Source organism: Ambystoma mexicanum, chromosome 12 (assembly GCF_040938575.1).
Source record: "Ambystoma mexicanum isolate Mex_15411 chromosome 12, UKY_AmexF1_1, whole genome shotgun sequence".
In the NCBI taxonomy this organism is placed as follows: domain Eukaryota; kingdom Metazoa; phylum Chordata; class Amphibia; order Caudata; family Ambystomatidae; genus Ambystoma; species Ambystoma mexicanum.
In genome coordinates this window covers 136,388,079-136,414,188 of record NC_090936.1, presented here as the reverse complement: position 1 = coordinate 136,414,188, position 26,110 = coordinate 136,388,079, and the positions used below count along the sequence as shown (strand labels likewise).

Here is a 26,110-nt window from a genome sequence, read left to right as displayed (position 1 = left end):
TTCTCGTGTCTTTCTCTAAACTCCTAACCCGGGTCGGGGATCCTTTGTTCGTCCTTTTGGCGGGCTTCTGCCAAGAAGCCCTCCTTTCAGTGCCACTGAGTCTGGGGTGGGTCCATTGTGTGTGAGGGTGAGTAGGACCCCTGGACAGGGTTGCCTCCACAACCCATGTCGCACTCTATCCTGATAGGCTGCAGGGTCTCCCGCCAAGATGACCACTCCACTGTGTGAGTGACAGCTCGGCTGTATGAATGGGGATCTTTTTGCATAAAAGCAGGATCCTGAGGACTGGAAGAGCAAGACTTCGCCACTGGAACTAAGAAGCAGAAGAGGAGAGAAGCCAAAGACATCTGCAATGACTGAACCACCTGTGAAGCCCTGCTGCAGCATCTCACCACTTTTCTCCACACGACGAGAGAAGATCTTCATCTGAAAGAGCCTTCTACCCTTGAGCTGGTGGGGCCAACCAGTTTGCCAATCGTATTCCCGGACCTGCCTTGGTCAAATCGCCACTACCTTGTACTCAGAGGCCGGATAGCCAGGCACCAGTCCACCCGGACCGCGATTTAAAGGAGCGTACCTTTTATTCGTCGGCAGCACCGCGGCTGGTTTCATCCCTGGGTAGTGCAGTAACTCGAACCTTCCTCCACGACAAAAGCCTCTCTTCCTCTGCTGGATCCCCCGAACTGCAGGAACTACCAGGAACAACCGCCTCCGCAGGAGCCACTTCATTTTAAAGGTACATTGTTCCGCCAGGCCGCCCTTTCTGCGTGGTAGCACTAAAGGTGTTTGAAATCCTTTATCTACCTGTTGGGTTGGCCGCCCCTCTCTCTTAACATTGTCTTTCACCTTCTGCATCCACCTTTTCAAAATCGTTAACCAAAGACTTGCCTGCAGCTACAAGAACATTTTGCTCCTGGGCCCTTGCCCTGTACCACTGACTCTGGCACAGGCCTACTGACTCTGGCCAAATTTGTTAGAACTGCCTTCTCTAGATTGCTTCTCAACTAGAACTGTGTTGGTACACCTACTTCTTATAACCACCCTTTTCTCCCCACTCTTAATCCTTGGGAAGTGCCATTTTGCTCAGTTTTCATTTAAGTATTTTCTATACTGATGTACTACCTTGCTTAACTGGTTCACAAACGTATGGGAAGTGTTTTTTAGGGTGTGTAAGAAGATATTTCTGTATAACTTGTGCTTTCCCTCCCTTGTGAAAAATTGCTAGAGTGCCATTTGTGTTTGATTTTCACTGTGCCGTTTTGCTCGGTTTTCACTCTTGCTCAAACTTGTCTACAATTTAACTAGGGAGTTGTCTATCCTTTTTTTGACCGAATTTAACTTGCTTAAGAACTGTGATAGATGTGTTTAACTAGAAGTGTATAAAAAAAATATTTTTTCTTTTTACTGCAAAGCTTTGGTCAGTGTTTCCTTGTTCCATAGTACTGAAGGCCTATTGTGTAAACCCTGAATACTGCTCATCTCCCTCTTGAGATAAGTCTGACTGCTCAACCACAGCTACCAACTAAATCTTTGTGGTGCGGACTGATACCAAAGTGGCTTTATCGCTCTCACCTGTAGTCTTAATATTCTGTATTGCTCCCTAAGGGAACTGCACAGGATTCTGCCTAACAACCGGTACTGACACGGATACAATGGCTACCCAAACGGATGAGTATGAGGATTATGTTCCTGCTGACAGGGAATCTATGAGCACTGACAAGCCCACCCGGGCGGGATTGGCTCATTCCTTGCCATGTTCTCGAGAACGTCCAAACTTTTCAGTCTGGTGACGGAGGAGAAGAAGAAATAGGGGTTTCTCTTTCAGCGACCTGACTCCTAGAGGAATACGGCCATGTCGGTTCCGTTGCTGGACTACATCTGGAAGGAAGGTTTGGCCCTGATGAAGACACCATGTACCACACCCTCCAAGAGAGACAGGCTGGAGTAGAATGATGGAGTGTATGAGAAACCAAAGGGTGTCTCACTCGCTAGTCCTCAGGGACTTGTCATCCTTGTGGCCAGGACACAGCCATCGCTTTTGGATCCAGTTCATGGGGGTGGACCAGTGTTTGGGGGGTCACCTGGTTGAGGGGTCTTCAGGGAGTGGGGGTGAGACAGCCGATGGTGGGTCGCAGTATTCCCCCCTTTTTTGTTCATCTACCCCATCCTGTTTTGTAGGATTTTCCAAAGTCCCAACTTCCCACCTCCTTTTTACACAAACACTGGACCGAGGAACGGGGTGACTGAGAGTAACCAGAAGTGCATACACCTGTTACCAGTTTGGTCTCCTCACACGAATAAAAGTCAACACCTAAAGAGACACTCTGAGCAAGGCAGAACACGAGTACGAGCAGAACTTCCGGGACGAAGGCACACCTACCGGAGCAGAGCAACAGACCAAGGGAGGAGAGCAGCGGGCCGAAAACCCCAAAGGTTCCCTACTGGGGGTTGTTGCCTCGAACAGACTGCAAAAGACACATGTAGAATTCCAGATCCCAAAAGTGAAGATGACAACGTCTTTCAAGGAGGCCCGCAACCCTCCCGGGTGAAAGGCAGATTTGGGGAGGTGAGGCCAAGTCTGTGGTACTAACCTTGTCTCGTGAATTTGATATGGCAAAATACGAAAGAAACGCACACAGCCGGTGATTTGTCAAGTGACCTGAGAGAGCGATGTGTGTTTAAAGTAAATGAAGTAGTAACGTTCTATCACAAGTGAAGGCTGCACGCGTGTGGATGAGACGCAAAGCAAGGTAAACCTGTGAATGAACATTGAAGAAAAAGGCAGCTCTGAGACCAGCGCTACTAAGTAATGGAGTGGTCAGGCGAAAGGAAGTAGCCCATTCGAAAGTCTCAGTGAAAGGTACATTGTTTGATGCAGCCTCATCCTGATCACGCCCCACTGGCCCTCGAAGGCTATGCTCTCGGATCTGCTTCAGTCTTAAGCGATTGTAAATGTGAACTTTGAGTCATAGTGGTTCTGCGGTGGTCTGTAAAGAGAGCCACGCACTTTCGAACGGTCAGCGAGCTGCAGGCTCTGTCATTGTGCGAACCGTTCATCACTTTTCATAATGACAAGGTCTTCTCACGCACTCATCCAAACCTCTTGCCCAAGTTGGTCTATCCGTTACATTTGAAACAGGAAATATGCCTGCTGGTGTTCTTTCCAAACCCTCAGTCGGAGGTGGAAAGGGCTTTGCTTAGCTTGGACCTGAAGAGAGTGCTACAGTTCTATCTCTCCCGGACAAAACCCTCCAGGCGTTGTTCATCACCTTTGGGGACTCGTCTCCTCGCACCCAGGCGTTCACAGCTTCTAATACCCGTTGGGGGGTTCAGGCAATTTCAGAGGCTTATATGGCCATGGGTAAGGTTGTTCCTGCTGGGACCCATGCCCATGTGACCAGCGCAAAGGCTACAGCGGTCACCTTTCAGAGACACGCTTCTTGGGAAGTCACAGAAGGGCGTATAATTGGGCCACTCCATTGGCGTTCTGTACACACTATTCCCTGTATTACTGCTCCAGGTGGGATGCAGAGTTCGGTCAGGCGGTTCTGAAGAACCTTTTTGCTTCTTAAGTATGAGGCTGGTTGTCACAGTTCCACCCAGTGGTCTTGTTCGGTGGAACCACCCACAAGGATGGCAGACATGGGATGGGACGTATGAGTAATTAAAGTTACTCACCGTAGTGACTAATTACTTATAGTCCTTAGTCCCCTTTCCTCCATACTTCCCACCCATCTTCCCCCGCTTGTATACCACTGGCTAAAATATTCAGCATAGCCAGGTATTATACCATCCAATGTGTAAAAAAGGGGGCGGTGGTCAGGCGCCGGAGGGCAGAGTCTCAGGGGCTTTCCAACACCTGGGGCCGTGAGTTATGCTGAATTTAAGGGGGGGGGGAGTTCGGCAGCGATAAATTGAAGGTTCCGGTACCGTCCCCATGTTGGGGGACGCCCACAAGGATGATATATGATAGTTTATTTATATAGCGCCTATACACAATGTCTGTCAAAGCGCTTCAAGGCAAGGGAGGGAACAAGGGAAAATACTATTACATTCTTACAGGCCATGAGCAGTAAGGATGTGAAATTAACTATCGTACTCGGCCTGACAACATTTCAGATAGTGCAAGAGCTAACACATAGATAAGGAAGGGGGGGAGTGGGAAGGAAATGGAAACAGACTGGCGACTACCGTACTAGGCCCGTCGACATTTCTGGTAGAGCCGGAAAAAACAAAAGGTGAGGGAGAGGGGTGCAGAAAGGGAGGGGAGGAACAAAAGAAGCGACTATCGTACTAGGCCTGACGACATTTCTGGTAGAGCCGGAAAAAAACAAAAGGTGAGGGAGAGAGGTGCAGAAAGGGAGGGGAGGAACAAAAGAAGCGACTATCGTACTAGGCCTGACGACATTTCAGATAGTGCTGGAGGAGGGGGGGGCGAGACAAGTAAGGGAAGGGCGGAGACAGAGGAAGGTTGCTATCATACTTGGTCATAGAAGAAGTAAGGGGAGGAGATATTGAAAGGGAGAGGAGGACAGAACAGAGAGTATGCAGTCAAAAAGAGTGGAGAAGCAAGAGGGGAAAGCAAATACAATTGCAGAAGTCAGTCGTAACACATAATGTTGCAGGGTGCAACATTATGAAACACATAATGTTTGCAGGGTGGTGACTTAGTAGACCCTGCACACTTTTTCAGGGCACTTCTGTCTGGACTCAGACATTAGAGTGAAGGATTTCTTTGGAAGAACTGTAGTGCTGCATATCTTTGGTTTGAGGCTTCTTTCCTGACTTCGTTGTTATTTTTCATCCGAAGCACTGCTATCCAAATTTCTACAAAGAAGATGGTCTCCATTAGTAAAACAAGTTAACATACCTTACGGGCAATATTGGTTCTCATAAATACGACGCCCCTTATGTTTACTCATCGGCCACCATCCTCCTCTGTTGTCACAGAATATTCCCAGGCCTTATGCAGTGCTAAGTATCCAGGAAAACATTGGGCTGTGTTTAGGCAGGCCACTTATATCTTGTCTCAGGAAGATGGCACAGGGGCAACGCGCTCGCTTTGGAAGCAAGACTACACAGAACAACACAGGTTTGGTCCACGCTTAGAAACCTCTGGGTACTAGCACATTATAAATAACCTATCATATCATATCCTGGGCACCGTCACTACTGATGTAGGCCGCAAGGACAGTCACCGTGATATGGGTATGAGTGGTGCCATGCAAGCGTGACGTAAACATTTCTGAAGTTCCATCATACCACCTGCAAATTCCTTTTCGTTTTATGTGTGAAATGTAATTTGCAGAAGAGACATTGCATCCATCAGAAGCAGTTACCATTAAGGAACATAACTTGTTCTTTTTTTGCAGGCATTTCTGAGTCCTGAAAACCCTGAAGAGCCCTACCTTGAAGGGATCAGTTATAATTGTGTCGCTCCTGGGAAACGCTTCATGCCGATGGACAACTTGTCAGGCGGGGAAAAGTCTGTGGCAGCACTGGCACTTGTATTTGCTATACATAGGTAATATGTTTGCCATATTTGCTCTTTATAAACTTCTACAGACTTGTTTAAGTACATCATCTTGTATATTTTCTTCTTTTGACAGGGTTCACTTGCTATAGAAACAGTGAAATTTACACACACCCAACAATGAGTGAATTAAAAATGATCCATCTAGGCATGCCTTTAAAGGGGGTTGCATCTCGTCTTAAATTATTTCGGAGTTGGGAGGGAATGCAATTTATTGATTTGGAGAAACCCTGTCTACAAGCACACGTTATTGCCCCGATCTAACTGGTCTTAGCCCCTGGTAGCTCCATCATGCCCTGCGGACTCAGAGGGGCCATCACCTATACATCCCTGAGCTTCCATGCATGTATTGGCCAGCATCCCTTGACAGTTAGCTCTTTCACTAGGTAGGGGTGGGGAATATCCGATACCTGTACCACTCTTCATGCCCAGTGAGCTGGTGCATCAGGTGAATCCCCCGATACTGCTGCCCCCTCAAATGGTTCTTATAACTAATATTGCAAAGTTTTATCGAAGGTTATTGGTGGGAAAATTAGCATCTGCCTTGCATTCTACCTTGGCTGGGAAAATGGAGGTAGGCAGCGCATTGCCAATCTTTTCAGGGGCTGGTGGAATCCCAGCAGGTAGCTGCACACCAGTGTACTAGTGTCACTTCGCCTGCATTTACACTGACGCAAACTTGAGAGGAGGATTGGCTCCCATTTCTAGCCATATCAGCCCTCTCCCACACAAGAAATCCCCCAGATTAGATGCATGTGTTCAATGGTTGGGGGGTATAATGGAGTATGAGGAAGGCCACTCAATCACATACAGTGAAACATGTCCAGTGTCTTTTTCCCTGGTACAGTGAGGTGAACTCACTCTCAGGTCTGCAGCAGGAATGAAAGTTCAATTGAGCACAGAAGACATGCACTTCTCAAAGCCAGCGTGTTTTGTGGGAGTCAGAGGAGGAGCCCTTGTCATGGAGAAGTTGAGTGTTGGTGTCACAGAGAATCAGAGAGGCTGAGTTGTCGAGAGTCAGCGGGTGTAGGACACAAAGCCGTTGACCATCAGTAAGGAAGTTATACAAACCCCTGCCACACCAGTGCAGACTGGGGAGGAGGCAAGTGCGGGAAGCAGAAGGGTCCAGCTGTTGATGCCAAGCGACAAGGAGAAGGCAAAGCCCGGAACCACAACAAGAGCAACAGCCTGTGCTAAAATGCCAAACATAAAAGGACACAGATGGGATGAAGGCTCAGAGACTGAAGCAACGCTTGGGCTAAGGAAATCCACTGAAAATGTAGACATAGAGAAAATGCAGAATGCTGGACATGTAAGTTCGTAGAGCACATAAAGGAAGGCACACTGAAGAGAAATTCTGAAGGCTGGAATCAAGAGTGCAGGTTTCTAGAGTGTATAATGAAGGTGATATTGAAAAGAAAAAGTGAATGCTGTAACTTGAAGTTTAACTCCTTAAACACACTCAAAACCTTACAACAAAAGAGCACTTTGCATGCCAGAACTTGGAGTCGCAGCTCCTAAAGACTCTTCAGACGGTGAAGCCTAGAAACCTCATTTGATGCTTAAACTTGGAGTCAGAACTCCTAATTCTACTCAAAAGGACAATAGCATTGCAAGGGGATTGGATGACCAAAATAATCTTACTCGGAACAAGGTGCTGAAGATCTTAACCCTCAGAAAACAAGATCCAGACCACCTTATGAACCTAGAGAGGCTTGTTGAAAATAGTTGTTTTTAATTGTATACCTTTCTTCACATCATTTCATTAAGTCTGTCATGGTAGTAACCTACCATTTTAAACCTTCCATAATAACATGATGGATTTTGGTAACAACTTCAGAATGTGCTTATGCCATGTCTCCACCTAAAGATATTCCACCTCAGACTCTAGGTTTTTCTTCTCCATGGAGGTCCTATGGATGGCAGATTATAAATAACTTGCCATGCCTCGGGGCCCCGTTGTGTTTGTATTCCTCATATTTGACTTGACAGCACAATAATCCAAACTTTTGAGGTAATCAAATGAAGACATTTAGTTATTTGTTTCATAAACAGTTCTCTCTGGCACCTTCATTAATCCTCAGAGATTCAGCTGTATGCATGTTCCCAATGTTGCTTCCTAAAATGAGACAATTGTCTCAGTCTTAGATTATATGCGTTACTGACTGTTGAGCATAGACGTCTTTCAGATCACTGAGGGTCAATGGCCTTGATGCGTTTCTGTCGCTTCCTCCAGGCCTCAATCTCGGGCACCGGCTTGCGTGACCCGCTTATTTATAGGTTTGTTGCTCAAGATGGGTATCCACAATGGATTCTGGGATTTGTTAGTCCCTACACTTGGAAAAACATTTTGGCAACTAAAATGTTTCACACTTCACATGTTTTCCTCCATTACTCCCACAAATATGCCCTAATCCGCACTATTGTCTGTGCCTTAACTGATGCCCAAGTCGTTCCTACTGAAGCTCTCGTTGACCTCATGAGCCTCAGGATTTGTCTGTAACCAGGCCCCACCTTGCTGGCTGGCGGGGATACCATGTTTGGACCCCTGTGGAGTCCTCTGGTAATGCTCCTGGGTCGATCCCTGATAGAAAAGCAAACTTGCAAAGACAAAAATTAAACTAAGTACTATCACCAAGGTCAGTGCGTCAAAGGTATCAAGGTTAGAGTCCATACATGGGTAAAATTCCATACCATATTCATATGCTGGTATTATCAATATGCAATTGATGGAGATGATATGTCTTAGAACTTTCCAGGTTGGTCATGTGCATTGTAGAATACGAACTTCCATCACCTGCACACTCCAAAATCTCTGGAAGTGTCTCTCTCTACCTCTTATGTACTCCTCCAGCAATTTAGGTTAGTGATAAGAAGAGCAATTTCATGATCGAGAAACTATAACTTGCTTGGAATGTGTGACAAATAGAGGTTATTCATCCCTTCTCCCCAGGGGGGGTGCCATCCACTCTGAGGCTAGGGAGGTGAACCCGCTCAGCAAGACACTCCCTAGGAGTCTGGGCAAGTGGGACCTAACTTGAAGTGACTCCCCTCTAGGGGACAAGGACTCCCGTTCCCACAAGGATCTCCCTAGGCAAATCAAACTGTCTGCCTGTATGGGACTGCCTGTAAGCAACAGTAAAGTGGTTTCCCCTACTTTTGGCCTCAGGTAATGCTGGACTGGCTACAACATCTGAAGAGAAACATAACACTGTGTGGAATGGAAATCAGCTTGTAAAAGGAACAAGCGAATCCTGGCAGAGGGACGCGTATGCAGGAGAAGCCCTCTGACGTAGGTCTCCATTGGAGGGGCAGAGCCAGTGAGGAAGAGAACGCCGAACCCAGGACGACAAAGGCTTGGCTTTGTAAGCATTGGGAAGACTGCTGCATGGACAGACCTCAGGAGACCGTACCGAGAGGTGGCATGACCACGAACAAGTTGTGGTTGGTTGGAGACCCAGACAATAGCGCCAATACCCGAATCAGCGACGTAAACAAAACCTCCTACTGACAAAGCTATGCCAACGACTGAGGACTAATGGAGCAAAAAAGGTGGGCCTTAGAGAGAAGTGAGAAAGGCGAGACAGATGACACGGAAGGCTGATACGTCCCAGCGCCGCAGAATCATCCCACGCTAACAGAACGTACCTGGGTAATTCTAAAAAGGGAGAGGCCATGGAGACTTTCTGAATGCCGATATCCGAAACAGCTGGAGGAACGAAACCTCCCACTGGCAAATCTCAGCCGAATGCAGAGGATTAATGGAGCGAGGAAGACGAGCCTCCTTGAGAGGCAAGAAACGTGAGGCCGACAACAAGGAAGGAAACAGCTATGAGGCCAGGTCCCATTGTTCGCCGGTTGGGGGCAGACTGTCTCAGCATTTCGAAGAGTGACGGGCCATTACTTCAGATGTGTGGCTTCTGGAAACTATAGCCCACGGCTGCTGCCTACCCTTCCTAAGTCTTCCTCATGACAATCTACCAAGGAAACTCTTTGAAGATTCTGGATCCGCTCCTTGTGCAGGAAATCTTGACCTTGCTGGAGAAAGGCGCTATAGAACTAGTGCCTGTGGCGGAGAGGATTAAGGGCTGGTATTCCCCATATTTTATGATTCCCAAGAAAGACAGAGGACTGAGACCGATCTTGGACTTGTGTTGCTTGAGCAAGTTCCTCAGAAAGGACAAGTTCAAGATGGTCGCTCTCTCAGGTCCTTCAGGCCCTTCAACTTCAGTATTGGTTGGTGTCTCTGGACCTACAGGATGCTTATTTTCATATGCCGATCTATCCCAAGCACAGAAAATACCTGAGGTTTGCGGCTGGCAACTCGCACTTTCAGTTTTGGGTCCTGCCATTCGGATTGGCTTCTGCCCGAGGGTCTTCACCAAGCTCATGGTGGTGGTGGCAGCATATCTCCGGACAGGGGGGGTTCACGTCTACCCCTATCTGGACTGGCTGACCCGAGCGCGTTCTCCCGAACAAGCCTTGGATCATCTGAGCCTTACCTGCCGCTCCTTCGCAATCTGGGCTTCTCCCTCAATGTCAAGAAGTCGCATGGGACTCCTTTCCAACCACTCCAGTACATCAGGGTCGTGTTGGACACGTCCTTGGGGAAGTGCTCGCCACCCAAGGTGAGGGCTCATCACATTGTACAGTTGGTCAACAAATTTCAGCATGCCCAGAGTCTTCCGGCTTTTGAATTCTTAAGGTTGCTCGGCCTCATGGCATCCTGCATTTGTCTGGTGCCAGAGGCCAGACCGAGGATGAGATCCCTTCAATGGGATTTCAAGACGCAGTGGTCACAATTCTCAGGCAAAATGTTGGATCCCCTTCAGATTCCGCTCACAGTCTCACAGGATCTTATGTGGGGGGCTAGCGAAAGGAATCTGATGAGGGGGTGGGGGGGCTTTTTGGCAACCGTGGCCGTAGGTGACAGTGGTGATGGACGCTTCCCTCACAGGATGGGGAGCTCACGCCAACGAGCTGACCACCAGTGGTTGTTGGTCTCCATCGGAGTCTAAACTCCACATAAATCTTTTGAAGCTGAGGGCCATCAGGCTAGCCCTGAAGGCTTTTCTGCTTTCTGTGCGAGGGAAGAGTGTCCTGATCATGACGGACAACACAGTGGAACAAAAAGAATATTACAGCGGATAGACTCATTCCCCTTATTCTTCCTACTCTCAACTCTCTACGTGACAATACGGATCCTAGCTTGCTAGTCGATGAGTACAACATAGTTATGACAGCATCACTCGAATCCATTGCTCCCCTCAAAATGAGACAAAGCAAACCTCCTAAAGCACACCTCAACACATGGTTTACCCCTCACTTGAAAACCCTACACTTGAAAAAAAGAAGATGCAAGGCCTCCTGGAGACTACTTCCTTCCGAGGAAAATAGAACTAACCTTAATAATATATCATCTCTCTATAAAAAAAAGTGATCTGTCTGGCTGAACGAGAATCTTACAATAACCAAATCTCACAAGCTAACTCCAGCATGAAGGAATTATTCATAATTTTAAAAGAATTAGGAACACCAATACTAGTGAAAGATACCTGCACTAAAGACAAAACCTGGTGCTCCAACATCCAGCACGCTCTAGCCAACAAAGTTACTACCCTTCAGGACCAAATCGCAAAAAATAAAGCTTCCCTAGCTACCTTGACGCCATCTGACCATCTAACAATATCCATGTGCTCCCTTCAAACTGCTTCAGCTTCTCCAAAATCTCTACGATAGAGGTTGAAAAAGTCATACTATCACTCAAACCTTCCAATTGCCAGGGTGACCAATGTCCAGCCCAACTCATTAAAGATGTGGCAAGGGATCTGGCACCCTTTATATCTAAGCTCATCAATGCCTCATTCACTTCGGGCACTATTCCAAGTAATCTTAGAGTCTTGGGTACTCACACTCCTTAAAAAACAGACTGTAGACCCAACCATACCAACCAACTACCGGGCGATTACTACAATGCCATTTCTTCTAGATAAGGTTGCATATCTACAAATTCAGAAGTACTTGGAACTTCACCACTTACTTGGAGCTGGCCAATTAGGTTTCCGCCCACAACATGGAACGGAAACTGCATTAATCGACCTCAAGGCTCAAATGGATGAGCTTAGGGACAAGGGAAAATCAGCCTTACTCCTCCTCCTTGACCTCTCGGCTGCATTTGATCTTGTGGACCACAAGGTCTTATGTAGCCATTTAGACTCAGCCGCGCACTTCTCTAAGGAAGCCATAGTTTGGATTGAATCATTCTTAAGTAACAGGACCATGAGTCTTCTCACCTTCAGTAGCTGCAGACACTACCCCTATGACCTGCAGAGTGCCCCAAGGATCTTGTGTCTCACCCGCTTTGTACAATAAATTCACCAACCCCCTTTTCGATGATCTGGACCATCTTGGTATCACCTACACCAACTATTCAGATGATACCCAGATTCTCCTACCACTTTTTGGGGATTATGGTAAGGATTTGGCCTTGGTGAATAGTCTACCTCATCATCCAGGCATGCCTGGCAGCACACGGTCTATGCCTGAATGATGACAAAACTGAACTCATTCTGCCACTACCACCAACCTCAAAAAACCAGGCCGTGAATACACCTCCTTCATGATCAACTGCAACTCAATCAAAGTTGCCAACAAAGTAAAAACCCTAGGCTTTTACCTTGATTCCACCCTTACATTCACCAAACAAGTAAACCACTCCACGGCGTCGGTCACTGCCTATACATGCAAACTCATCAGAGCTGGAAAACCATTTCTTTCCAAAAACAGTTGCATTACCCTCGCCAGAGCCCTCATCCTGTACAAACTGGACGATTGCAACTCCCTATACATGGGGTCCAATAAGCACATCATTAAAATAATTCAAACACTCCAAAATAATACCCTTAGAGCTGCCCTGGGCGTAGCACGGAGAGAACAGTTCTCTGAGATCAGGAAACAAAACAATTGGCTATCCACCTATGACAAAATCCGATTGAAAACGGCATTGCTCACCTACAAATGTCTGAATAATGCTGCGCCTTGCTACCTTACCGAAAGATTCCACAGAAAATCTTCGATTAGGCCCACTAGAACAGCCAACACTAATTGCCTTATTGTCCCTAGATTTAAGCTAAGGTCAGAGACAGCAGCTTTCCTGTTAAGGCCGCTCAGCTGTGGAACTCCCTGCCTCCACCCTTCAAACTGATCAATCATACATGAACTTCAGACATAACTGTATCAATTGGCTTAAAGTCAACGACCACTAAGGCCCTTGTCACCTACCTTTTCTCATTGTAAATAGATATCAGAGTTTTGTTATTAAGATGCTTGGATAGTGCTCTTCTGTACCTCTCATTCTTCTCATCTGATATGTAGCTGTACTTCTTTACCTTTTGATTTATATAAATATCATGTGTAACTTAAGCTGAGAATCTTCTTGTAACACTGCGCCCTGATACCCCTGGGTCTGGTGCGCAATACAAATTAATAAACAAACAGTGGCCATGCATTACATCAACAAAAAGGGGGGAAGCGGGGTAGGGTCACTCCTGCTGTGCAGAGGCGATGCAGCTCTGGTTCTGGGCGATACAACAAGGGATCTCACTCTCTGCAGTTCATCTAGCCGGAGAGGAAAATGCGGCAGCGGATGCTCTGAGCAGGCAGAGCGCGGTCTCACACGAGTGGGAGTTGGCTCAGGAAGTCCTTCAGGAGATCTTTGCCCTTTGGGGAACCCCTCAAATGGATCTGTTCGCGACCAGTGCCAACCGGAAGTGTGAGATATTTTGCTCAAGGGAATTTCCTCCGAGAGAAGCTTTAGGGGACGTGTTTGTCGTGGATTGGTCACTCCCACTTATGTACATGTTTCCTCTGGTCCCTGTCATGCCTCAAGTTCTAAGGAGATTGCAGAGGTTCGGGTCCCACATGATCCTAATTGCTCCGGAATGGGCCAGGAGAGCGAGGTACCGGGACCTTTCGGAAATGTCCATCTGTCTTCCACGCCGTCTTCCCCACTGCAAGGATCTTCTCTCTCTCTCTATCTCTCTCTCTCGCGAGGGAGGCGCGGGTGGGAGGGGGGTCTGGTGCTCCATCCAGAGGTCAAGACTCTCAGTCTTCATGCTTGGTTTCTGAAAGGTTGAGATATAAGGATTCGGACCTCCCGGATGAAGTGATGGAGGTGTTGCTTTCTGCCAGGCTTCCAGCAACCAATTCCCTGTACTGTTGCCGTTGGCATAAGTTTTGCGACTGGTGCAGAGGACACAATGTTGATCCTTTTCAGTGTTCCATTCCGATGGTTATTTCTTTATTTGGCCCACAAGGGTCTTAGAATGGGCATGGTTAAAGGTTACCTGGCAGCGCTATCTATTTTCAAGTGCCTGTCTGAAGAATGTTCTTATTTTAAGATTCCTTTGATTTCCCAGTTTCTAAAAGGGCTCACAAATGTGTTCCCGCCGTGCCCTTTTCAGGTGCCGATTTGGGACCTTAATTTGACCTTGAAATTCTTGATGGGTGCTCAGTTTGAACCTTTGCACTCTTGTCCTTTGAGGCTGACCTTCAAGACGGTTTTCTTGATTGCAGTTACATCTGCTTGCAGAGTGAGCGAGTTGCAGGCACTTTCATCTACGTCAGCCTTTACTGTGTTCCACAAGGATAGGGTTGTACTGAGGGTACGTCCATCCTTCCTACCTAAGGTAGTGTCTGAATTTAATTTGAGCCAGAAGGTGGTACTTCCTGCTTTCTATCCTCTTCCTCATCCTGGTAAGGAAGAGGCGAGAGTCCATAGGTTGAGAGCTTTGAGCTTTTATATTTCTAGGATTTCCAGGGTCAGAGTGGATGACCAGCTTTTTGTGGGGTACACTGGACACCGATTGGGCCAGGCTGTTACCAAACAGATCTTGCCTAGGTGGATTATCCTCACCATTACTAAATGTTAGATTGGGTGGCAAGGACCCTCCTGAGAGTTTGCGAGCTCACTCCACCAGGGGCGTGGCTACATCCACAGCCCTGCAACAAGGTGTTCCTATTAAGAACATTTGTGATGCTGCGACGTGGTCTTCCATCCACACCTTTGTCAAGCATTACTCCCTGGATACTTTCCATGGTCAAGATATAGCCTTTAGTAAAGCAGTGCTTTATTCTGCTATCTGATTGGGTATATCTAAATTCTTCTCCCTCCTCCTAACACTGATACTGCTTTGGGAGTCTGTCAAAGATGTGGAATACCTTGGTGGACACAATCCATTCGAAGAGCAAGTTACTTACCAACTGGTAATGTTCTTTCGACTGGATGTTCCTCCAACGTATTCCTCATCGCCTTCCCAGCCTGCCCCGCTATGTGCAGTCAAGCAGGCATTGTGTACGGGTATGTCACACGTTGTGGAGGAAAAAAACATGAACTGAGGCTACGGGCACTGTGCTTTCTACTTATAAAATCGGAGAACTTTGAGGGACATCAACCCGACGCCTTCAATGCAGGACGCCCTATGCCGAAAAAAGATTCTGAAGCAGGACAGCTGTGGACATTACATGTCAAAGTTGTGGAATATGTTGGAGGAACATCCAGTCGAAAGAACGTTACCAGTTGGCAAGTAACTTGTTTGTTGCTTTTTTCTATTTTTTATTGAGGCTCCTGGGCTATGGCCAGCAGCATGTGGCTCTTTGTTTCTGGAGTGGCTAGTTTTCTGGTAGCTATAGCCGGTAAGATAGCTCAGTGGGTAGAGCGCTCGCTGCTGCAATGTGTGTGTGATCTGCAGGTGCAGGTTCCAATCCCGGCAAGGTCAACTCAGCCTTTCTTCCTGCTGTGGTTGATTAAATGAGTACCAACACTGGTTGGGTGATATTGTATATATATTTGTTCTATATTGGCCTTGGACTTCAGCTTGCATTCACACTAATTTGGTAATATGGGCCTATACGCACTGATATTAACTATACATATGGTGATCCATTCTTGTTTGTAATGTATATCACTTTACAGTGATACCGTAACCATATTTTTCATAGTGTACATAGAAACGGTGCTATGTGATTCCACTTCCTGCTTTGTCAAGGGGTGAAAGGTTGTGCTCCATCGCTTCATGCGATGTCCCTTCGGGGCAGAGTCAGATGATATCACTTCCTGTGATGTCATCAGAGGTCAAGGGTCATGTGATGTCACTTCCACTACCCCATGCATTTTGGTGAAATGACGTCCCTCACAGGAGTGCCTGCGGGGCAGGAGTTGGATCCCTGATGTGGCGAGCAGAAGACAGTTTGATCCATGGTGCTGGTAGGCCTGACAACGTGACCGGTGAGTTTCTAGCAATTGAGAAACCCGGGGCACACTTGTCTATTCGAGGATTACATTGTATCGGAGTGATCGCGTGTTTGAGGAAACACGTTTTTGAATGTCTCCAATCCATTATCAGACAGTTAAATACTAGAAATACTTTGTATCAGAGAGGTCGCGTGTTGGAGGAAACACGTTCTTGAAAGTCTCTGAATGCTCAAAATTCTGTTTGATGTGAATTAAAGAAATAATACACAGCAGGTTGAATGGAAAGTGTGTTCTAAGAGAAACCCACGCCTATTGACTACCGAACTAAATGAAAACCATAACAAATACAACCAAATCACAACTGGTTGAATGTAAAGTTTGTTTTGAGTGCAGCAAATGCCAATTAAATGCCGAATTGAGTGAAAACCTTTATAAAATAGATGAACTGTTAAATATTAATAGGGATGAGCGGCCTTGTTATCTTGCATAGCGAGTATATGGATCCTTGTTTCAGGAGGGATCTTGAGCGTTTCCGCTGTAGTTGTTGCTTGTGAGTCTTAATTAGGTTGAAATAAAGTTCTAGACACATAGATTTGTGGATGGTGGTCAGCCGACACGTGTTTCAACCCCTGAGGGTCTTTCTCAAGGCAATATTGGTAATTTGCGATGGTGTAATCCCTTTGGTACAAAAGCCATTGGCTAGTATGTGTCCATTAGGTGTAACAGGTTTGTTAGGCTGCTGCCTCTGCGGTGTTAGCTCCGTGCGTTGCGCAGAGCTAAAACCACAGAGTCAGCAGCCTAACAATAAAGCCAATGGCTTTTGAACCAAAGGGATTACAACCTCGGAATTACCAATATTGAACTTTATTTCAACCTAATTAAAACTCATAAGCAACAACTACAGCGGAAACGCTCAAGATCCCTCCTGAAACAAGGATCCATATACTCGCCCTGCAAGATAACCAGGACGCTCATCCCTATCAATTTCCCTTCTAAGAGGCATTGGGTTTGCCTCTTACAAACCTGTGATCTTGCACAAACAGACCAAAACCAAGGGAACTATACACAGAGGTCAGCACAAGAGTGTTCACTATCTAGAACCCAGTCTCTCATTCTATACTGTTACATATTCAGTTCAAAGGTAAAAACGGAGCTTTACATTCGAGTAAAAACCATCAGATGCCGAAATTCTAAATTAAACTTTAATTCCAAGTGAAACCAATGTATGCTGCATTCAAAATTGAATGACATGGAAACTGCATATTACTTTTAAATCATGATTAATTAAGACTTTGAAGTTTATTTCAACAATTTCTGCATGAAATACCCATCATACCAAGAAGGCAAAAGAGTGACAAAGAACTTTAAAGAGAAGAAGGATATTTTTGGTGCTGAAATTAAGTCTAAGGGAAGGGAACCCTGAGACTTGAACCACTCATTGACTTGAGACCGGAGACACAAGGTTCTTTTGTGCTTGGAACTGTGTTACTTAGAACTTGGGGAAGGGAACCCTTACTACTGGGTAGAACTGTATCATCCGAAACTCAAGAGGTAATTTTAAGACTTTTTGTTGTAACTGCTTTATTATTGGGGAAGGGGGCTGGAATGCAGCTGTGAGCTAGAATAGGCTCATAACTTTATGTTGGACACTGTTTCTTTTTGTTGCTGACATCCCTAAACATTGTATAGATAGTTGTGAGGGCAAGTATAGGTTTTGGACACGGACAGATACTTCAGTTGAACTGTTTGACTAAGACTTTCGTTAGTTTTATTTAGTTAGGGAAATCCCACTTTAGCATAGGGCAAGTAAGGCCTTTTTGCATTGGGGCATTTAAGTTAATAAAAGCATTTCTTTTGAATTCTGAATCTGTTGTCTGAGGCTTGCTTCATGATGCCTTCACTGATGTTTTTAGAATTGGGATGTGGCTGAACTCATACAAGTTTGTGGACCCAAAAATTTGAGAAGTTGACTCCCGGAGTGTTAGGGAGAATTCTCTGTTTAGGCTGAATTTCCTAACCTAGTGAGTGCCCCAGCAGCTTTGCTGGATTTTTGGGGTTTATTTTTTTCTCCTGCCAAGAGTGAGACTCTTTTACCCTCACTCTTGGGCATGATTTGAGTGTGTCTCTTTGAATCTAGATGTGGTTAATGGGCTATGGGGTCTTTTACTCCCTAGGGCTTCATGTGTTTTTGTGATGTGTGGGATTTCCCATTGTTTTAGGCTACTACCTTTATTTAATTATTTACGGTAGCCTCGAACATACCGCCGGTTTATTTAATTAATATTAATTCTCCGGTTGGTATTTTTTGCCAAAACTTGATTTTAAAATGGCGTTTGTGTTCTCTTCTGTGACTCCAACCCAAGTCGAGCCCTTTGTTTCACTTTTTAGTGGGCTTCTCCTCAGAAGCCCTCCAAAGTGGTGCGACTCTGTCTGGGGTACGTAGGAGGGGTGGAGGGAAATTTAGGCACCCTGAACTGAGTTGCCTAGGCAACTCAAGTCGCACTCCATCCTGATTGGCCCAAGTGGTGAGCCGGCCGGCTCACCACTTAGTATGTTTGAGTGACAGCTAGGCTGAGTGAATGGGGGTTTGCTGCATAAAAGCAGGGCTTTGGGGACTGGAACTTCAGAAGTCGCCACAGGACCTAAGAATCCGACGAGGGAGAAGCTGAGCCGACCTGCCACAACACCACCACCGGTGGAGCCCTGCTGGACTGCCTCACCACTTTTCCCAACGACAGAGGAGATCTCCCGCCAGAGAGTCTTCTTCCTTTGACTGGTGGGGATAACCAGTTTCACTGTCTTTTCGCTTTCCCGACGTACCTCGTGGCCGCCTTGCCCGTGCCAAGCACCCCGGCAACCGGGATACCACGTTTTACCACGACCGCGAAACAAAGGTACCACCTTTAACCGGAAAACTCCACGGCTGGTTTCTTCCCTGGTAGTGCAACGACCTTCATCTTTCCTCCAAGTCGAGATCTTCTATTCCCCTGGACGACGACGCAACTTGTACCCACTACCAGGAACAACTGCCACCGCTGGAGGATCCTTCCCACTTAAGGTACCGTGTCCAGCCTGGCTTCCCTTGCTACCGACTGTACGGGGTAGATTTAGCCCCCCGACTTTCGAACCTGGGTTTGTCTGGGACACCCTGGCTAAACTTTCCTAAAGCCTCTCAAAACTCTTTTTGAACCCTCTGCAAGACTTTCTAAGCCTAGTGTAACTGTGTGATCTTGGGCGCATTTGTGCTCTGCTCTCTCTAAGGGTGGGCCTAGCCTTTGGACTTTGGCTCACCAGTGACTTTTGCTCTTCTGCCTTGCTAACAGTGTTCCTGAATCTTAGAGTGGTGTACCTTTCCATATTCTGTCTTTTTCCCCCCCTTTCTCACAAACTTGTTGGAGTGCAATCTAGTTAAGCGCTCACCTCTGTATGAAAATAAGTGGTGTTTTACTGTGACTTATCTGATAAGGAAAAAGGGGTGTATATATTACAATAGTAACAGTGTTTAGAATATTTTACAATAAGAGTGCTGGAGTGTTTCAACTGTGTGTTTTTAAATAAATAATTATATACTTTGATAACAAAGCTCTGGTCAGTGTTTGCTTGTATTATTGTATCTGAGGGCCTATTGTGTATACTTTGCATACTGCCTAACTCTTCTTGAGGGAAATCTGACTGCTCAGCCACAGCTACCAGGTAAATCTGGGTGGTGCAGACTGCTACCAAGTGGGTTAACTGCCAACACCTGTAGTCTTAAATCGTTTGCAGTGGTCCCTAAGGGAACTGCACAGGTTTCTGCCTAACGGAGCATTGTACCACCTCAGTAGCCGCTAAAGGCTCTATTGGGTTTGACACCTGTAGTAGTAGGAATGAGATAATTCCCCCAGGTGAAAAGAGACGGATACCCACTGACTTGATATTGATTTCACCCCCTGATACTTAGATGAGACTAGCGCCCAAGCTAGGCTTTGCATGGAGATTTGGGATTGATATTATACCAGGGGTAATAGACACAAACTTCTGAGGTGATGTTAAGGGGTTACTACAAAACCACAGAAAGGATCCATTTCAAGTTTACCAAGGCCATAAAATTGCTCATGGTGTAATTGAGAAGCTAGGCTTCCCAGGCTCAAACAAGAACCAGAGAAGCAAAACGCTGACGGGGGAACCCAAGGTTTTGGGGAGGCTGTTGAGACACCTAGTGTCTTCCCACCCTGAATCCCCAAAAGATTGTAAGAGAGAACCAACTACACTTCTAGATTTAGCCATAGCCCAAAGAAAGGACCCTTTTCTGGCCAAGGCCTTTTCACAAGTGGTCTCAGAGACCGAAGACTGTGAGACAGGTGAGCCTTTCTTCCTTCTGAAACATGGGTTTCTTTGTAGGGGAGACACCTCTGCAGAGGGTAGGGTAAAACTATAGTTGATGGTTCCAAAATGCAGAATGTCATAAAAAGGTGATCCTAGAGAGAACCTGGTCTCATTTGGTGGAATTCATCCAGAGCACTTGAAACTCCAAACTTATTTGATAGAGGGTTTTTTCTGACCAGGAATGGACGCTGACATTAAAACTATAATGCAGGCATGTATGACTGGCCTGAAAACTCATTTTTCTATACTATCGGCCTGCCCCACTAATGGACTAAAATCCCAAGAAGCAGCGGCTGGCCAACATTTTTTACGAATCCTTGGGAAAACCCTAATTCTCCCAACCAGGTAGATCATCATGTAGGAGTAGCCTTCCAGGCTTTGAATTCACAGACCATCTTTCCCATTAGGAAGTTTGTAGAGGAGAATAATTTCCATCTTTTTTGCCCCCATGACTGTCAAGTACCAGAGAGGGACAAAATAATCTCTTTGGGTTTACAACTTAATCTTCTTATCGTATAGGCATTTATGTACTACCCCCTAGAGGAACAGGATTGAAGATAAATCCTATACTCTGATGTGGAGAGCAATTGAAGTTTGGTGTTTTGAATTTTTCTGACGACCCCATTGAGATGAAAAGGGGCAGTTGGTAGGGATTTTAAGGTATGAAATCTTATTCGTATCTTCCTCCTATCCAACTTTGCGAGAAAGTTATTGGAAGAAAATCTCTGGTAAGGAGGAGAATCGAGGTCTTGTCTATAACCCTTTAGAAATAGAAAGACAATGCTTCCGTGGGGAAGATCTGTTACCAAAATCAGCCACCTTCTCAGAAAATTTGGGAATCCAGGAAGGCAGGGAAAAAGTGGGAAATAATTTAATCTCAGTAAGCACTTCTGAAGAAACCCCAGAGAGCCCCGATAAGTCAGCATTTGATGTTCTATCTTCATCGCCAGGGTTACTCGACATCGATCTTAGCCAGATAACGGCAACCTTAGAACAATGGACCACTAGATTTGAAACCCTACGGGAACAAGCTGAGTGAGGCGGTTACCCTCCAGTAATAAACAAATTTCTTGTTTCTTATCAGAATTGTTGTTCCTGTAAAGGGTGTGGATACGTTGTGAGATGTTTTCCATTGAACATTGTTGACCCTCCTAATCTTCTATCATCCAGAGAACCCAATCAGACTGAAGAAATTGGGGAGAAAGGTTGGGACAACCATATAATAACAAGTCATACTCACAACCTCGGGATAGGATGTTAGAAGGGAAAAATGATGTTAAATAATCTGAAGGAACCGGGAGAGACTGTAGGAATCAAAGAAACGTTATGCCTTTTTATATACGGGTGGAAAAACCTCCTACAACAGCCCTGTTACTTTAGAGGAAAAACTTGTTTGGGCTGAATTGGATACCGGAAGTAAGGAAAGTGCCATAAGAACAGAGTTACTTCCTCAAAGAGGTTGGAAAAGAGAATGTAACCTGTGTACATGGCCACACGGAAAGATACCTGGTACCCCAAATCTCTGTTATTATTTTGGGAAAGAAATTAGATCCGACTGCAGCAGTGATTTCCAACTTGCCAACTCAATTAGTCCTGGGTGGAGACATACCCCAATTCGATCAATGGGTTTCACTCGTAGCTCAAATAAACTCAGACTCCTATAATTGGACCTCCTCGCCTAATGAAACCAGAACCTCCCCAATCTAAAAAGAGAGCTGGTAAGGAGGGAAATGTTGATCCCTCAGAAGTAAACCCAATATCACAACAAAGAGGATCTAATCTAAAAGATATGCAGGGTTTCTTGGACCGTTAACCTGGTTACTTCCCAGTGGAAAACCGGAAGGATAAAGAGCAAAGTAAAATGGACTTCCTATCCTGGTTCCCTTGTGAAGCACCTCGGTCCAACTTGCATTGGGAAGTGTATGTGAGAAATCTGAGGGTGTTCATACCCCTATACCCATTGGATCCTCTGCACAGGTGGCCAGGCAAAGGCCATCGCTATTGGATCCTGACCCTGGGGACAGAGAAGTGACGGAGGATCACCTGGGCGGAGGGTTCGTGGGGAAAAGAACTGGGTGCCTTTGGGGGAGACATGTTATCCGTACTGATGACCAATCCTTACCCGACCTTTATAGGTTACTGCAAGTCAGCTCACCTTAATTCCCCACATGTAAACCATGACAGCACTGAGACAAAGAAGAATTCAATTAAGAGCAATGAAGAGTAAACTCTTTCACCACTCTGGTACTGGGATGAGGAAGATGACTGCTATGAGCAGTGAAGGTCAGGCATGTCCCTTTAATTGTGGTCAGACTGGGCTGATTGGATACTCAAACCTGCAGCCTGTGAAAGGGCTGCAGGTGTAAAAAAAAAAAAAAGAGCGACAGGAGAAGCAGCAGGGAACCTCAATTGGAAACCACGCTGAAGTTTGCAGAGATGTGTGATCCATGGAACAGATTGAACTTTATGAAGGGAGCCGTGTGGACAGGCTGTCCCTTTTCTCTGTGGCTGGGATGCTTGTTCCCCTGTGGCAGGAGGTCACCACAGGGAGTGCCTAAGGGGCAGGAGTTGAACCCCTGATGCGGAGAGCAGAAGACCTTTTTATCCATGCTGCTCGTAGGCCCGTGAACGTGTGCAGTGAGTCAATTGAGAAACCAGATGCGCAAGCGTTTAAACTTGTCTATTCAAGGAATACATCGTATCGGATTGGTCTTGTGTTGAAGCAAACACGTTCTCAAAAGATTCTGAATGCTGAACATTCTGTTTGAAGTGAATTAAAGAAATAATATACAACGGGTTGAATGGAAAGTGTGTTTTGAGCGCAACCTATGCCTATTGAAAATCAAACTACATGGAATGGAAGCTGTGAGCTGGAAGAGGCTCAGAACTTTAAGCTGGACACTTTCTTTTGGTTGCTGACATCATCCCTACACATTGTGTAGATTAGTTGTCAGGGCAAGTATAGGATTTGGACACAGACAGATTCTTCAGTTGAACTCTTTGACTCAGACTTTCCTTAGTTTTATTTAGGTCAGGAAATTCCACATTAGCATAAGACAAGTTAGGCCTTTTTCTATCCTGACATTTAAGTCAATAAAAGCGTTTGTTTTGAATTCTGAATCTGTTGTCTTGTCGGTGAAAGACAAGTGTTATAAAGAAACATTATAAGCAGTTGTGTGATGTGTTCAGGAAAGAAGCCCTCCTGGTCAGAGGTATAAAGGAGGAGACGGAAAATAAACTGCATTGCATGTGGCAAGTAAAACAGGGGAACACACAGCCCCAATGTGTATTGTGTCCTCACCTCCCTAGCATCTCAATGTTGTTGAAAGTGAGACTTTTCCAATTGTTAGAAGCAAAGCTCACCACAGAGTACTTGTAGTAGAGTTGGGAGTTTTCTCCTGGCAGGCGAGTATACCAGGAAAGGGATTATTGGTGGCAATCCTGGCAGGTTAGTGGACCAAGAAAACATCATTGAAGTGCAACATTGTGTTTGGAGGTTGTGGAGAAGAGTAAGTAGCAGAACCACTGAAGTGTTTTATGTGTGTGGTGACCTCGTGCTCTTCGCTCATCCCCCTCCAACTCCCTCAGGGTCAGTCGCTTCTCCAAGCAACAAGTTGGTCGTAGATCTCTTTCCTCGGCTGGGGCCTCCCTCTGGAACTGCCTCCCTGAAACTTGAGGAGAACCATCTCTGATTCCAGAAGCACCTCATACCTTCCCCTTTGCTTCTGCCTTCTCTCCTCCTCTCCCTGCTGAATTCCTGTCTGAAATGTACTGGCTACCTGGCGACCCTCTGATCTCGGGCCCAGGTCCCCTCCCCTGCCAGTTACACACCTGCACTGTCTCCCTGGCAACCCCCGCACTTGGGGACTGTTCTATGCATCCCTACAATCCCCCCTCCAGCATTTGACACCTGATGTCTGCGCTTACCCTTGCACTTGCCACCAGCTGGCCTAACTTCTCATATAATTTATTCTATTTTTCCCATGTACTGTACTGTCCACAGCCCCCTCCACTCTGCACTTTTCCTCTTCCCCCTTCCAATGCACCTGCGCGATCTGAATGACACTTGGCCTACTATGATCGTTGTCTCTTGTCTTCCCTCTCTTCCCCCCTCCCTTGCCACGTTGCGCCTTGAAACCCTTGTGTATCGGCGCATTATAAATGCCTTATCATATCATGAATTGCGGTGAAATCATCCTGACAAAAACTTTCTTGTTGATACAGAACTGTGAACGGATTTGTTTTCTCATGAAGAATTTGTGTTGAACCATTGACTACAAGTGGAGAGATGAATACCTTTTGGCTGTACCTTTGCTAAAAGCCAAATGAAAGAGTTTTGGAGTAAGGAGAACTTTATGATCAGAATTTGGCCACAAAAAAGGAACCTTCTCATTTGGAACTTTGCTTGAAAATCCTGCTTTGAATCTGGGTAAGGGGATCCAACCCAGGTTAGAAGGATATACAATCTTGTTATTTCTAATAAACCTGAATTGCTATATTATACCTTTATGAGTTTGATGTATGTATAAGTGTAAGGGACAGATTCCTTTTATCAGAGTCTTTTCCTTTGGTATTAGTTTCATAGGCAGGGAAACCCACGTTAGGTCAAGAAATGGTAGGCATGAATCACACCATTTTAAGTTAATAAAATGGTTACTTGTGAAAAACCTTTACCAAGTTGTCCGCCTTGCATTTCTGACCCCTCACAGTCTTTAGTTCAATGTGGTTTTCAATGCCTATTCTTCACTCTTTTCTCTGCACTTCTGCTGGAAGCCCTACCTTCCTTAAAGGGGTCATGTAATCTAAGCTGCCCTTGTGACAAGTCCATGCCACACCTACAAGTGGGAGTGGGTGTCCTCAGGGCATCTCCCCCGTAACCCTGATCTTTTCATCACATAGCGGGCAGCGACAGGTGGCCCTCTGGGTCTCGCGTAGAGCAAGGCAGGACTTTTCATCATATCACTCCATCAAAGCCTTTAACCTTGTTGACGGGAGAGTTTCAGGACGAAGCAGGGCTTGGTGTGACCATCAAAGGAAACCATCATGTCATTACAGACAATGTCATTATAGACCATAATACAGCACATCACAATTCATAACACAATACAACAAATCAGGTCTTCCCATGACCTTGATGTGATGCCTCAGTAAATATCCCTCATTGGAATGATTTCCTCGTGCATGCTTTTAGTACCACATTGGCAAAAGTTTTGGAGGCCAATTCATGAATTCTTCAGCATAAATTAGCATGGGATCTCAGACTCATTGGAGGAAGTCCATCACTTTGACTGTGATTTCAAGGCATTGTTGCTCTTTTTGGAGGAATGTGAACTCCCCTTTCTTGGGAATACCATTCTACAAACCAAGGTTTGTCCTAGCTGTCATAACAGGCACTTTGAATGTTGGGTTGCACACCCGCAGAGCCTACAAGTTTAAGGCCATTGGCCAAAGGACACAAATAATTTGTGTACAAACATTCTGGGATCGAGTGCAGTCAGATGTACCCTTTGCTCTTTCGTAGCTAGAATTTTAAACAAGGTTGTCAGGATTCTAACAGACAACACAACCTCCATGTTTTATATCTGAAAGCATGTGAGGGGAAGCATATGTTCTAGCATTATGCCTAGAGGCCGAACGGCTCTGAAATGGACTATCCAAATGGCATTCATCAGATACTGTAACTTCTAATGATTTTAAACAATGTGACCCCACCCCTGAGACAACGTCTTCGTCAGCCGGTTTCCGACACAGCCCATGTCAATGTGCCCTCATTGACAATGCTTTCGGCTCTGCCTCTCAAAGTGCAGTCACACTCTTGTTTGCTCATGCAGGCCTTTAGGCTCCTCCCTTTCACGAGACTTGAAGCATAGGGTTACTGAATATCTTTGATGATGGGAGTAACTCTGTAACATTTTAGTTATGGACTTCAGGCTCAGAGGCTGCTTTGACTTAAGGTACTA

At 45.8% G+C, this 26,110-nt stretch overlaps 1 protein-coding gene across 1 annotated transcript in view; it reads left to right on the top strand.

Moving 5' to 3' along the window:
• Nucleotides 1-26,110, top strand: part of SMC1B (structural maintenance of chromosomes 1B) — a 2,377,846-nt gene that overhangs the window by 2,274,111 nt on the left and 77,625 nt on the right. The window contains exon 22 of the mRNA XM_069627687.1: nt 5,373-5,524. Within this exon, the coding sequence (XP_069483788.1) occupies nt 5,373-5,524 (152 nt within the window). The remainder of the gene's footprint in view (nt 1-5,372; nt 5,525-26,110) is intronic.